Source organism: Hibiscus syriacus, unplaced genomic scaffold, assembly GCF_006381635.1.
Source record: "Hibiscus syriacus cultivar Baekdansim isolate YM2019G1 unplaced genomic scaffold, ASM638163v2 tig00110059_pilon, whole genome shotgun sequence".
In the NCBI taxonomy this organism is placed as follows: domain Eukaryota; kingdom Viridiplantae; phylum Streptophyta; class Magnoliopsida; order Malvales; family Malvaceae; genus Hibiscus; species Hibiscus syriacus.
In genome coordinates, this window is record NW_024062582.1 from 1,580,672 (window position 1) to 1,593,281 (window position 12,610).

A 12,610-nucleotide genomic window follows, 5' to 3' on the forward strand; every position below is an offset into this window, starting at 1 on the left:
TTGATGTGACACGTGTCACTTAACGGTTTTTTTTAACGGTAAGCACCTAAAAGTGAAACGAATAAAACTTTACGCACATATGTTAGCGAAAAATTCTTTAGGCACTAAAAACTAATTTTGAGTATAGTTTAGACACTTATTTTTATATTAAGCTACTCTAGTATAAAAACAAGGATAAATTACGTGTTTAGTGCATAAACTATCAATTTTAATTCAATTTAATATCTATTTTTTTCAAAAACTATGCCTAACGTTTAGTTTATGTTTCATTTTAATACTTTGTCATTAAAAATTTAACGAACGGGTTGACGTGGCATAGTTCCGGTGGACGGATGACCAATCTGAATGGTGGACCGTGAGAGAATTACAAAGTCAACCAACATACTCCAGTTTTAGGCCCATCATACAGTGGACCATGGAGATCGAAGGATGAAGAAATCGAATAGTCCATTGTTGATTTGGGAAATTTGAGGCAATTCCCAATGGAACGAAGGCCGAAATCATGTTCAGGTAAAAGGTGCAGGTTGGAAAGTTTGAGCTTCATCGATGATAGATGTGACAATTGACAAATGTAGATGTGGCTGCCTGTGAGCCTGTTCGTTAAGTTTTTAACGACGGAATACTAAAATGAACAAAAACTAAACATTAGGTATGATTTTAAAAAATATAAAAATTTAAGTACTAAAAAGGACCAAAATTGATAGTACTAACGCGTAGTTTACCCTAATAATAATTTTAGTCTTTAAAATTTATATTGTTAGGATTTTCGGAAGCTCGAAACGACAACCGGAACGATTTGCAAAGAGGGGTCGGAACGGTTTTGTGTTTAGGGAGTAAGGAGATTGAAAGATAGAGAATTGGACAGCGATTTATAGTGGTTCGACTTTCTCAATCAAAGTCTACATCCACTACCTTAGCTCCTCACCAAGGATTTTCCAACAAATTCACTAATTTGTTCTTTCTTTTGAGGATAAAGAGTAACCTTACAAACTCCCTAGTTTTTCCGGGCTAAACTAGAACATTTTCTTAGCTTTTACACGGGCTAAGCTAGAACCTTTCTCCTTTACAAAAGGATAAAAGATGTAAACAATAAAACCTCTCTAAGGTAGGTGTTTACAAGAATTAAGCTCACAAGAACAAAATATTTACAAGAGAAAGATGAAATAAGAATGAAAAACTCTTCTCTTGTGTTTGATTACTTGGATAGTTGTTCTCTTTCTTCTTCAAGTGTCCTTAGCTTGTATTTATAGCTTGGAATGTGTTTGAAGTCATATCTAGCCGTTGGGGATGTTTTGGAGCCGTTTGGGAATGATTTTTCTGCAAAACTAAGCTGCCCAGAATGGGGGGAATCGGTACCCCTTCATAGGGAATCGATACCCCTTCATAATATTCAAATATTATGACCGTTGGGCTGATGAACAGTGAGGGAATCAGTACCCCCTTGGGGGGAATCGGTTCCCCTTTTACATACTGGAATTTTTGGGCCTCGGGGTTACTGTTCAAACAGTGATTCATTTTTCAATAGTAATTTACTGTTCAAATAGTAAATTACTATTCATAAAAATATTTTTGTGGTCAATTTTAAATTAAAAGAACTTTGAATTATTTTTGTAAATTTTGAATAAATTCAATTAAGTCCAAATACATTTTGTAAATTCAATTCAAGTCCAAAAACCATTTTTGCCTTAAATTGTTATATCGAAACATAGTTCAACAATCTCCCCCTTTTTGATATAACAAAACATTTGAAAAATTGTTTTTGGCAAAAACTCCCCCTTAATAAAATGTTTAATAAAAAAGATACTAGTTGTTGGAAAACATATGAAAATGTTAAGCTCCCCCTTTTTTCATTAAGAAATTGAATTTTTCAAACTAAACTTCTCCCCCTTTTTGTTATATCAAAAATAATTCGATCTTTGAAGTTTAAAATAACTTTGGAGAGTAAGTAGTAAATTTTACATTTAAAAATAATTTGAAAAATCAAAGCTCCCCCTCAATAAATGTATTCCAAACAAAATTAAGCTTTTAAGATCTTGACACTTAAACAAAATATTGAATTTCTAAAAAGAATAACAAACATGTTTGTAGCACATGAAATTCAATATATCCAAGTCTAAAATACTTTATGCAATACCAATTGTTGAAATTTGATATTAATACCAATTGCTAAAATTAAGTGCATTTGCATAAAGTTTTCCAAAAATATTATGCAATTTTAAAAATTTGATATCAATTGCTAGAGAGATATCATTTTCATTTAGACCACATGCATAAACATTAAAATTTAGGCTAAAAATTAAAATTTATAAAATCAAAGTATTTGAAAAATTGATATCAATTGTTAGAGAGATATCAATTGCATTAAAACCAATTTTGACCAAAATTTTATTATGATGAACTAAAAATTCTTAAAAATTAATATACCTTTAAAATGTTCATCATAATCATCTTTTCAACATACATGAGATTAAAACAATGATGCATAATCATTTAAAAACAAAACTCATGCATGCTTAAAATCAAATGAGCAACCAAATAACCAAAATTAAAAGCATTAAGCTTAGAGGTTACCCATTCCTTTTTCATGTGTGGCTAGAGCATCTTGAATATCATCACTCTCATCACCATTGATCCCACACATCTACAAGAGACATTTAAGTAGATTTTGGTATCCAAATTGCTTTGGATCCTTGGACGTTAGTTTCAATGCCCCTTGTTCCTTTCGGAACTCATACTTGCCTAATTTTAAAACGTTTTCCTTTCTTCAAAGGACAAGTATGTTCCAAATGACCATGATAATGACAATGTGAGCATATTGTCATTATTGAACTAAATAAATTATTTAAAATGATTTCTTTCTCTTTTGTTAAGCATTCAAGCTTAACTTTTAAATCAAAATTTTGTTTTTCAAAACTATCAATTTTTATTTTTGAAAGCTCTAAATCCTTTTTCAAAATTTCATTTTGGCTTTCAAAATCTATTTTTGTTTTCAAAAGAAAATCGTTTTCAAATTTAAATTTTGAAATCATTTTCTTATATTTGGAGTTCATGGTCTCAAACTCCGAATATAACCTATTAAAAGCATCTTGTAACTCATCAAACGTATATGAATTAAATTCATTTGAGTTAGAAGATACCTCGGCCTCTTCATAAGCCATTAGAGACACCACCTTTGTTGGTTCTTCTTTCTTGTTTCCATGGATTTCCTCGAGCTTATTCCAAAGCTCCTTGGCACTTGAACATGAAGAAACCCCTTCATAGATTTCATGACCAAATGCACAAAACAACATGTGCATGGCCTTGGCATTAAGTTGAGCTTTCTTCCGTTCTTTGTCACTCCGCTTCTTCTCCTTCTTCTTTGGAGAAGAGTAGCCATTCTCGATTATCTCCCATACATCAAGATCATTGGATTGGATGAATACCTTCATTAATTTCTTCCAATGATGATAGTTGACTCCATTGAAGTATGGAGGTTTTTCGGTTGGTAGGGAGTCTTCCATGTGGAACGAGCTGGAGGTGGAAGCCATCTTCTCGGTTGTGTAGGGAATTGGTAGAGCTTCTTCTAGGATCATCTCAAGGTGGTTAAACCTTCTTAACGAGTTAGGCTCTGATCCCAATTGTTAGGATTTTCGGAAGCTCGAAACGATAACCGGAACGATTTACAAAGAGGGGTCGGAACGGTTTTGTGTTTAGGGAGTAAGGAGATTGAAAGATAGAGAATTGGACAGCGATTTATAGTGGTTCGACTTTCTCAATCAAAGTCTACATCCACTACCTTAGCTCCTCACCAAGGATTTTCCAACAAATTCACTAATTTGTTCTTTCTTTTGAGGATAAAGAGTAACCTTACAAACTCCCTAGTTTTTCCGGGCTAAACTAGAACATTTCCCTAGCTTTTACACGGGCTAAGCTAGAACCTTTCCCCTTTACAAAAGGATAAAAGATGTAAACAATAAAACCTCTCTAAGGTAGGCGTTTACAAGAATTAAGCTCACAAGAACAAAATATTTACAAGAGAAAGATGAAATAAGAATGAAAAACTCTTCTCTTGTGTTTGATTACTTGGATAGTTGTTCTCTTTCTTCTTCAAGTGTCCTTAGCTTGTATTTATAGCTTGTAATGTGTTTGAAGTCATATCTAGCCGTTGGGGATGTTTTGGAGCCGTTTGGGAATGATTTTTCTGCAAAACTAGGCTGCCCAGAATGGGGGGAATCGGTACCCCTTCATAGGGAATCGATACCCCTTCATAATATTCAAATATTATGACCGTTGGGCTGATGAACAGTGAGGGAATCGGTACCACCTTGGAGGGAATCGGTTCCCCTTTTACATACTGGAATTTTTGAGCCTCGGGTTACTGTTCAAACAGTGATTCATTTTTCAATAGTAATTTACTGTTCAAATAGTAAAGTACTATTCATAAAAATATTTTTGTGCTCAATTTTAAATTAAAAGAACTTTGAATTATTTTTGTAAATTTTGAATAAATTCAATTAAGTCCAAATACATTTTGTAAATTCAATTCAAGTCCAAAAACCATTTTGCCTTAAATTGTTATATCGAAACATAGTTCAACATATACACTTTAATATCTTATGGGAGCGAACTTGAACTTATAAAATTTCAAGAGGACGAACCTAACTTATAAAATTTTAGGAGACGAAAAAAGATTTTCAATGGAAAATATACAGAAAAAATCTAAAATATATGTTAATTTTAGATTTTGGGGGCAATCGCCCCACCCCACCCCTAGGTTCATCCCTACATATATCCCTTTCTGTGTTCACCCTAGGAAGCACGGGGACGGCAAAGGAGCCCGTTTCAAGTACCCCATACGTTTCTGGAACGGGGACGGTTGGGGTACGTATCGAGACGTGCCACAGTGATAGGTTACGGCTGATTGAATTTGGGGACGGTCAAAGCTTATCTTGGGACGTTTCGGGGACGTCCCTAGGGGTAATTTTGGTGGAGAAAATTGTTGTGAAAGGCTGACCAAAGCTTGTAGCGACGAAAGGAAAGAAAAAGATTTCTTGACGTATTTCAGTTCTCTTCCCGTGGCTTCGTTGCTTCTCGTCTCCATCGTAATACTACCAGTCTCTTCGGTTTCCTCTTTCAGTTCTCTTTTCTGGGTTTCATTTGAGCTTTTTTCATGAAGAAAATAAATAAAAGGAAGAAGAAGAGGTTGCGGGGGAAGAAAGAAGGGTTAGAATAGGATTTAAATTTTTTTGGGTATAATTACCAGTTGATCCCTGATCTTTCTAGGGCTTTTGAATCTGGTAACAAGTTTTGGAGTATTTTCAAATTGGACACTAACATTAATTTAGGGATTTGGAAAAAATCCTCAAATGTTAGGGTTTTAATTAAGGTTAAATTAGGGTGTTACACAACTTTTGTATGAAGTATTGACTTTATTTATGATTTTTTACATCTATTTATAATTTTAATTTTTTTAATGTCGTACTATTGTCATCTTCGTAACCTGTAGAAATTTCTGTTTTCTGTCCCCATATCCGTATCAGTGCAACATAGGTTATCGTGATAAAAATATGATTCATAGGTGGAGAAAACCAAGATGTGTGATGTTGGTGGAGATGCTTTTAATTCATTGGGAGATGTTGGATATTTAGAGTTTGTCGAACTCTCGCTTGATGAGCTGGAGTTAGAGAGTCATTTAATCTCGGAAGATGTTAACAATGTTTGATTTGGGTTTAATATCTTAATATTATGGTTTGAGTCTTAAGATTTCACACTTTAGTATTATGGTTGATTATGGATTTTATTATTCTATAGTTAATATTGTGGTTTGAATCTTGAAATTTGACTTTATTTATGATTTTTATATATATTTATAATTTTAAAATTATTTTTATGACGTACCATTTCCGTCTCCATATTCTGTAATTTTAAAAATTGTCGTTTTCGATCCCCGTATCCGTATCAGTGCAACATAGTGTTCACCTTCTGCGTAATTTTTGTACTCTCGTCCTCCACATGAATTACATGCTTTCTCCGCTCTTCTATTGCATAAGAAACGGCAAAAGAAACATTTAAAATTTAATGCAAAATGTAACTAACAAACCCCCAAAACCTCATGAGTCCTCTTCATATTCATTTTACAAATATCCTCGCAAACCTCCTAGACAAATATTTGAGAGACAGTTCTATCACTATACTATCGGTGTTTACATTTTGGTCACCAAACTTTTGAAATTTGGAATATAATTATTAAACTCTTAATTAGTTGAACTCATCAAGGGATCTCAGTGGTTAAGGTGAATGTTGTTCTCCCTACAAGTCTAAACCAAAGAAAAGAAAGAGAAAAAAAAAATAGTCCAATGATTTATTTTATCAGAAAAACCATTAAACAACGACAAAAATAAGGAACGACGATCACAAATTTAAAAATCTAAGAAACTTGTGATTTTTCATAATAGAAAATGATTTTAACATATCATATCAATATTTTTTTTAACAAAGTTTGTTAACAAATTGACAACAATTATTATAATGAAAATGGGTTAAAAATTAAATTATTATATTGTAAGTTTTAAAAGTTTGATAATTAAAATACAAACACCCTAAAATAAATTCATGAACGGTTTATATAGTTTACCTTAAATATAGTAACAAATTTAGTCCCTAAAATTATTTTCCCTCTTTTAGAATCATTTCGACCCCCCATCTTTAAATTTTATTCAATTAATTATTATTATTATTAAAAATGCTTATATCATAAATAAATAAAGACTTAAAATATATCATATTTTATATTTAAATACTTAAAATATCTTTTATTAAAAATAAAAAAATTATTTTTTATCCATACATCTAAAGTATTCTTTGATCAAAATAGGTATTTAAAATATATCAATTTTTCAAGTTGACACGTGATATTGATAAAAAAAATGCTTTAAATACTTGGATGAAAAAATTGTATATATTAAGTACTTGTTTTAATTAAAAAATAATTTAGAATTTGAATTAAAATGTAATATACTTTAAATATTTATTTTGACCAAAATATATTTTAGATACTTAGATGAAAAAGATTACATACTTTAGATATTATTTATGGCGCAAGATTAAACAAAAACTTAACTGGACTATTATATTTTAATAGTATTAATTAATATAATATTCAACAATTTCTAGAGCACGTGATTAAAAAATTTTAATTGATAATTTCCCTCTTCTTTATATTGTGGGTTTAATAATTAGGAACAAAATTCTTCTTCTTTCATTAAGTAAAAATAATTCAATAAAAAATATTTTATATGTATTTACTTTTTTAAGAAATACATAAAGAATTCATAAAATTTCATAATTTTTTTTAAAGAAATATACAACTCATTAATAAAAGAGTACGTAGATTATCAGGCAAGCTACCACGTTAATATTATTAAAATTTTAACAGTGTAATCAATCTTTCATATTCAAAAGTCTTAATACTAAAATAAGTGACCAACTATATTATTTTTCTCAAATATGTGTCAAAAGTAATTTTCGTTTCATCTAGGTGTCTAACATTACAAATGTTATCCATTTAGGTACCTGGGCCGATAACGGTGTTAATTTTTCCGTTAAGTGACACATGTCAGAACTTGATAATTTTAAAAATTTTATTTAAAATTTAAAAATTAAAATTATATATATTTTAAAAAATGGAAGACACAAATTTTGAAATAAACCAAAAACTTTAAAAACCTTCATTTCAACCCCTAAACCTATGCAGACCGCCGCCTTTTACCATTGACGAAGCTCCCCCGACCTCCCCTCCCCCGATGACCAAAACCCCTACGAAGTCGTGATTGATCGACTACCTATCGACGACGAATCAACGTTTTAAACCGCTCTGACCCTAGGATTAAAATCGTAATTCCGAAGGCTAATCAACGGAAAATACAATGGTGTATGAGTAGGAGGATGGCAGGGACTATGTCAGTGGTGATGGTTGTGGCCAGAAAGGGCGACGACAGTGGATTAAGGTTAGGATTTGGGATTTTGGGGTTGTTTTATAATATAATAAAAGTTAGTGTTTTTTTATAAATATCATAATATTTTTAATATTTTATTTAAAAAATAAATTTTAAAATCACTAGATTGTGACACGTGTCACTTAACGGTGAAAATTAACATCGTTGACGGTTAAGACACCTAAATGAATAATGTTTGTAACGTTAGGTATATAGATGAGATAAAAATTAGTTTACGCACCTATTTGGAAAAAACAGTATAGTTTTAGCAATTGGTATTAAGCCTATTAAAAAAATATCAGGCTCTTACTTAAACATATTTGAGAATATTGTGCCCTTTTATTTGACAGAGTAAAAAATAGACCAGTAATTAAACATATTACGCTGCTGTCGAATAGACCAGTAATTAAACATGTTATCTCACTATTGCACAAACAAAAATCATCATAGTAAAATGAAAGAGTGATGGCTTCATTTTTTTATTATATATACGAGGCAACAAAACCTACACAAATTGCCATGAAACATTTACATCTAACACGCGTTAATGCAAGAAAGAAACCAATGAAAATGGGAAATTTCATAGCTTATTTACAATAGCATTTTCGAGTTCAATCCGACTTGTATAGCATTTGCAAAAGATTGCATAAAACAGTAAGCTCAATGCACTGGCGATGGCTAGAAGCCAGTAAAGTTTGTCCAGTCCATCTTCCCTCATGTCATCCGAGAACCAGCTTTGTCTTCCGTCCGAACCTGTAATCGCTTCGATGACCGAGATCATCAATGCGCTAAGGAAACTCCCGACGCCGAATACGCTGGTGTATAGAGCGAATCCCATCGTCCGCATCCGGACCGGGACTTCATTGTAGAAGAACTCTTGCATCCCGACAACGGTGAAAATGTCGGAAATGCCTAAGAGAACATACTGCGGAAGCAACCAGAAGATGCTTAATGGTACTGATTCCTGGTTGCCTATTTTCCTGCTGGTCTCGAGCCTCGTCCTTTCGACGACGGCAGCGATGATCATAGCGATGACCGAAAGAAACATCCCCACTCCCATTCTTTGCATCACCGTAATCCCTTTCTCATTACGAGTGACCATCTTCGTGATCGGGATCAAAACTTTGTCATATAGAGGCATTAAGAGGATTATAGACAATGTAATTGAACTTTGTAGCGTTGCCGGCGGGATCTTGAAGTTCTTGCCGACGTTACGTCTCATCGTCATCCCTTGCTTCGTAAAAAAAGTTGCAGGCTGTTGGAAAATCACCGCGAATATCAAAAGCATCGTCCATATAGGCAATAACCTGAGTACTATTTTCGCATTTTCAATCAGGTAAGTATTGGGTTCGAGATTCGAATCCGAGCCCTCGTTGCCGTGATGCTTTTGATCACAGAGGGGTCTCTGTTGAAGCCTATAAACAAGTTAGAAACCTAGAGTTAACATCAGAACTCATGCACCTCACTCAAGCATCCTCGAAATCGAATAAGAAATTACTCACTCTAGCTCGACTATATCGGACTTTTCGTCCTGCAAGGTGATGCCTCCATTGATTAATCTTGATGCCGTCTCTTTCTTGGCTCGAAACATTTTCATAAAGGGCTTGTCGTACAAGGTTCGATCCTGTTTATGAGCATAAATCCGTCTACCGCATACGAAGAACGTGACAGATATAATCATGGCGAACATGGGGATTGCGAATCCGAGTACCCAACCGAATGTATCTTGGATGTAGGACATTAGGATTACACCTAAGAGGCTGCCAGTGCAAACACCGAAGTACCACCATTGGAAGAATAGACCCTTCTTTTTGGAACTGTTTTGGTCATCAATGGTGCATGGGAATTCATCGTCACGATCCAGTTGGTCGGCTCCAAAGGCTTGCAAAGACGGGTTATATGCACCTTGCCCTAATGAAACCAAACAAAGGGAACCAAAGAGGAAGGCAAATGAGCTTGCGGTGCTTGGAGGTGTATATGTCCATGCCAAAGCTGTTGATGCCACTGCTCCAAGGCCCTTAAATTGTAAAAAAAAAATGTTATTAAAATTTTTAAATATAAAATTATTTTAATAAAAATAATATATATAAACTAAATTTTAGGGTAAACTACATGTTTAGTACTCCATGTATCATTTTTGTTCCATTTTGGTCACTCAACTATTATTTCTTCAAAATCATTCACAGCGTTACGATTTAAATTCATTTTGGTCACCGGTCATTAAAAAATAACTAAACTGCTGGCATGATATTTTTTTGAAATTTTTCAATGAAGACATGACAATATATGTCACCATCAATGTTATTTTTTTAATGGTGGGTGACCAAAATAAAACAAAACATAATTTTGAATATTATTTTGAAAAAAAAATAATTGAGTGACCAAAACATAATAAAAGTGATAGTTGGAATGTTAGACGTGTAATTTTAACATTTTAGAATAATAAAGAAACTTTGAGATATTTAAATCAAATAGAATCAGATAAAAAGTGGTGATGAATCAGAGTCCAACATTTTTATTGCCTATAGGTGTAATCCATTTACCTTTCATGATTGTAAACAAACATAATTTGAGAAAATTTTTATAAAAAAAAGTAAAATATGCAAATGGTATCTAGACTATAAATATTTTTTTTGTAAAATCATTTGATTATTTAAAATTATAAATGGTCCCTTAATTTTAAGGCATTATTTTGTTGAGTCTCCGACTATTAAAAGTTACAAAATAGTCACATGACTATTCATATGTTCTAAACTCATCATTTTCTGGTAAAAATTTGACGACAGTCGGAGTTGGACTTTAACTTTCTGATTGTGATATGATAAAATATAATCCCAAAATTTCAAACGACTATTATACCTTAATCAACATATTAACGTCCAATTCAAAGTGTCATCAATCTTTTAACAATAAAATAATCACAAAAAAGAACACGAATGAAGTGCAATTTCCATGAATGAAGCAAAGAAATGAGCAAAATCTGAAAATGAATAGATTCGAGTTGACTCACCAAAACATAGAGGAAAGATGAAGTCAAAATGGTTGAGTACCTATCCCAGAAGGAGTCAGCCAAAGGTGCCACCAACAATGGCAACATGGAAGTGAGCCCACACCAGCTGTTCACAGTTTTTGCAGCTTCAGAATTCCTCATCTTCATCACATCCGTCAGGTACGTCACCAGATTTGATGCCACTCCTTTGAATGCAAACCTCTCCATTCCAGCAAGCACTGCAAAAGAAAATACACTTTGGTCGCTTTCGGCTGATATTTGGGTTATTGGGGAGTAAAGAGGGTGAGAGAATGGTTTACCTATAAGAAGAATGCATGATTTGCTAAGCCTTCCAGCTCTTCCTTCTTCAGCCATGTTTAAAGCAAAACTCAACAGCAAAGCTTGTGTTGTGTTAGCGTAAGCAAACAAGGGAGAAAGCCACTTTGGCTTTGGATTACATAGAAAAATGCAGAAAACACTGTTTTTTAACAGATTACTTCAGTGAGGCAGATACGTCTGCTTCGTTGACACTTGGTGATCAGTGGCAAAGCCAGGTATATTCCCAGCATATGAAGTTCACGATGACAGAAAATAGAGCTGATGATTTATCATGGCCGGAGGAGTGCCATTTCACATGAATATTTATGAGTTTTTTTCTTCATTAGATTTCTTGATTTCTATTCATGGTTTTTAAAGACAATCATAAGAAAGGGTGGATTCCAGAAATATTCTTTTAAGATACACAAATATATTAGTAATAGAAAATTTTCTATACAAGGTGGACACAAATAAAATTTTAAAATGGATATCACTACTAAAATAAATAATTAATACAAAGAAATTCAAATTTCAAGACAAACACATCTATTATAAAAAAAATACATACATCCACCACTAATCATAAACTCGAATTTGTAAATATATCCAAATTTTATTTTATAATTTTTAAAAATAAATTAAAATATTTATCAAATACAAATGTTTTGTAAAATATTCCAATACCTTTTGCTTTATTAACTATTAAAAGTTAGGATAAACTATATCTTTAATACCTAAACCATCAGTTTTGGTCCGTTTTAGCATATAATCTTTCAATTTTTCAAAATCATACCTAAAGTTTAGTTTTTGTTTCATTTTAGTACTCGCCGTTAAAAAACTTTTCTTTTTGTTACATTTTAGTACCCTTTCAAAATTTAAAGTTAAGTTTCGAAAAATTACTAAAATGAAATGTAAACTAAAGGTTAGGTATGTTTTAAAAAATTTGAAAGTTTAGGTACTAAAACAGATCAAAACTGATAGTTTAGGTACTAAATGCGTAGTTTACCCTAAAAGTTATAAAATGATATCCGATTATAGGGTGTTGATTTGTTGAGTCACTCGACTATTCATACGTTCTAAATTCATCATTTTTCTTACAAAAATTGATGGTTGTATGAGTTAGACTTTAACTTATGGAATGAGATATGATAAATTTGATCCCAAAAAACTATTTGAGCAGTATAGTTACTTGAGATTCTGTGACCATATTTTATCATATCTCAGTCAATAAGTTAACATCCAGCTCAGATGGCCTGTTAATTTTTAATGGAAAAGGATGAGTTTGAAACATATGAATAGTCGGGGTGATCATTTTATAACTTTTAATAGT

The 12,610-nt window shown here is 32.4% G+C and overlaps 1 protein-coding gene across 1 annotated transcript; it reads right to left on the reverse strand.

The window, feature by feature from the left end:
• Nucleotides 1–8,538: 8,538 nt before the first annotated feature.
• On the reverse strand, nt 8,539–11,614 carry LOC120214414 (protein NRT1/ PTR FAMILY 5.9-like). Its single transcript, XM_039212315.1, has 4 exons — nt 11,283–11,614; nt 10,984–11,201; nt 9,476–9,990; nt 8,539–9,388 (listed from the first exon to the last, which is right to left on the reverse strand). Exons 1-4 carry the CDS (start codon nt 11,335–11,337, stop codon nt 8,554–8,556), a joined length of 1,623 nt encoding a protein of 540 aa, XP_039068246.1. The 5' UTR covers nt 11,338–11,614; the 3' UTR covers nt 8,539–8,553.
• Between the last annotated feature and the right edge of the window lie 996 nt (nt 11,615–12,610).

Excerpts from the sequence above, each read along its gene's own strand:
- LOC120214414 (XM_039212315.1), bottom strand. The coding sequence starts at position 11,337 with ATGGCTGAAGAAGGAAGAGCTGGAAGGCTTAGCAAATCATGCATTCTT. Across the intron at positions 11,202-11,282 it reads ATCATGCATTCTTCTTATAG|TGCTTGCTGGAATGGAGAGG; the intron begins GTAAACCATTCT and ends TTTCTTTTGCAG. Across the intron at positions 9,991-10,983 it reads CATCTTTCCTCTATGTTTTG|GGCCTTGGAGCAGTGGCATC; the intron begins GTGAGTCAACTC and ends TTACAATTTAAG.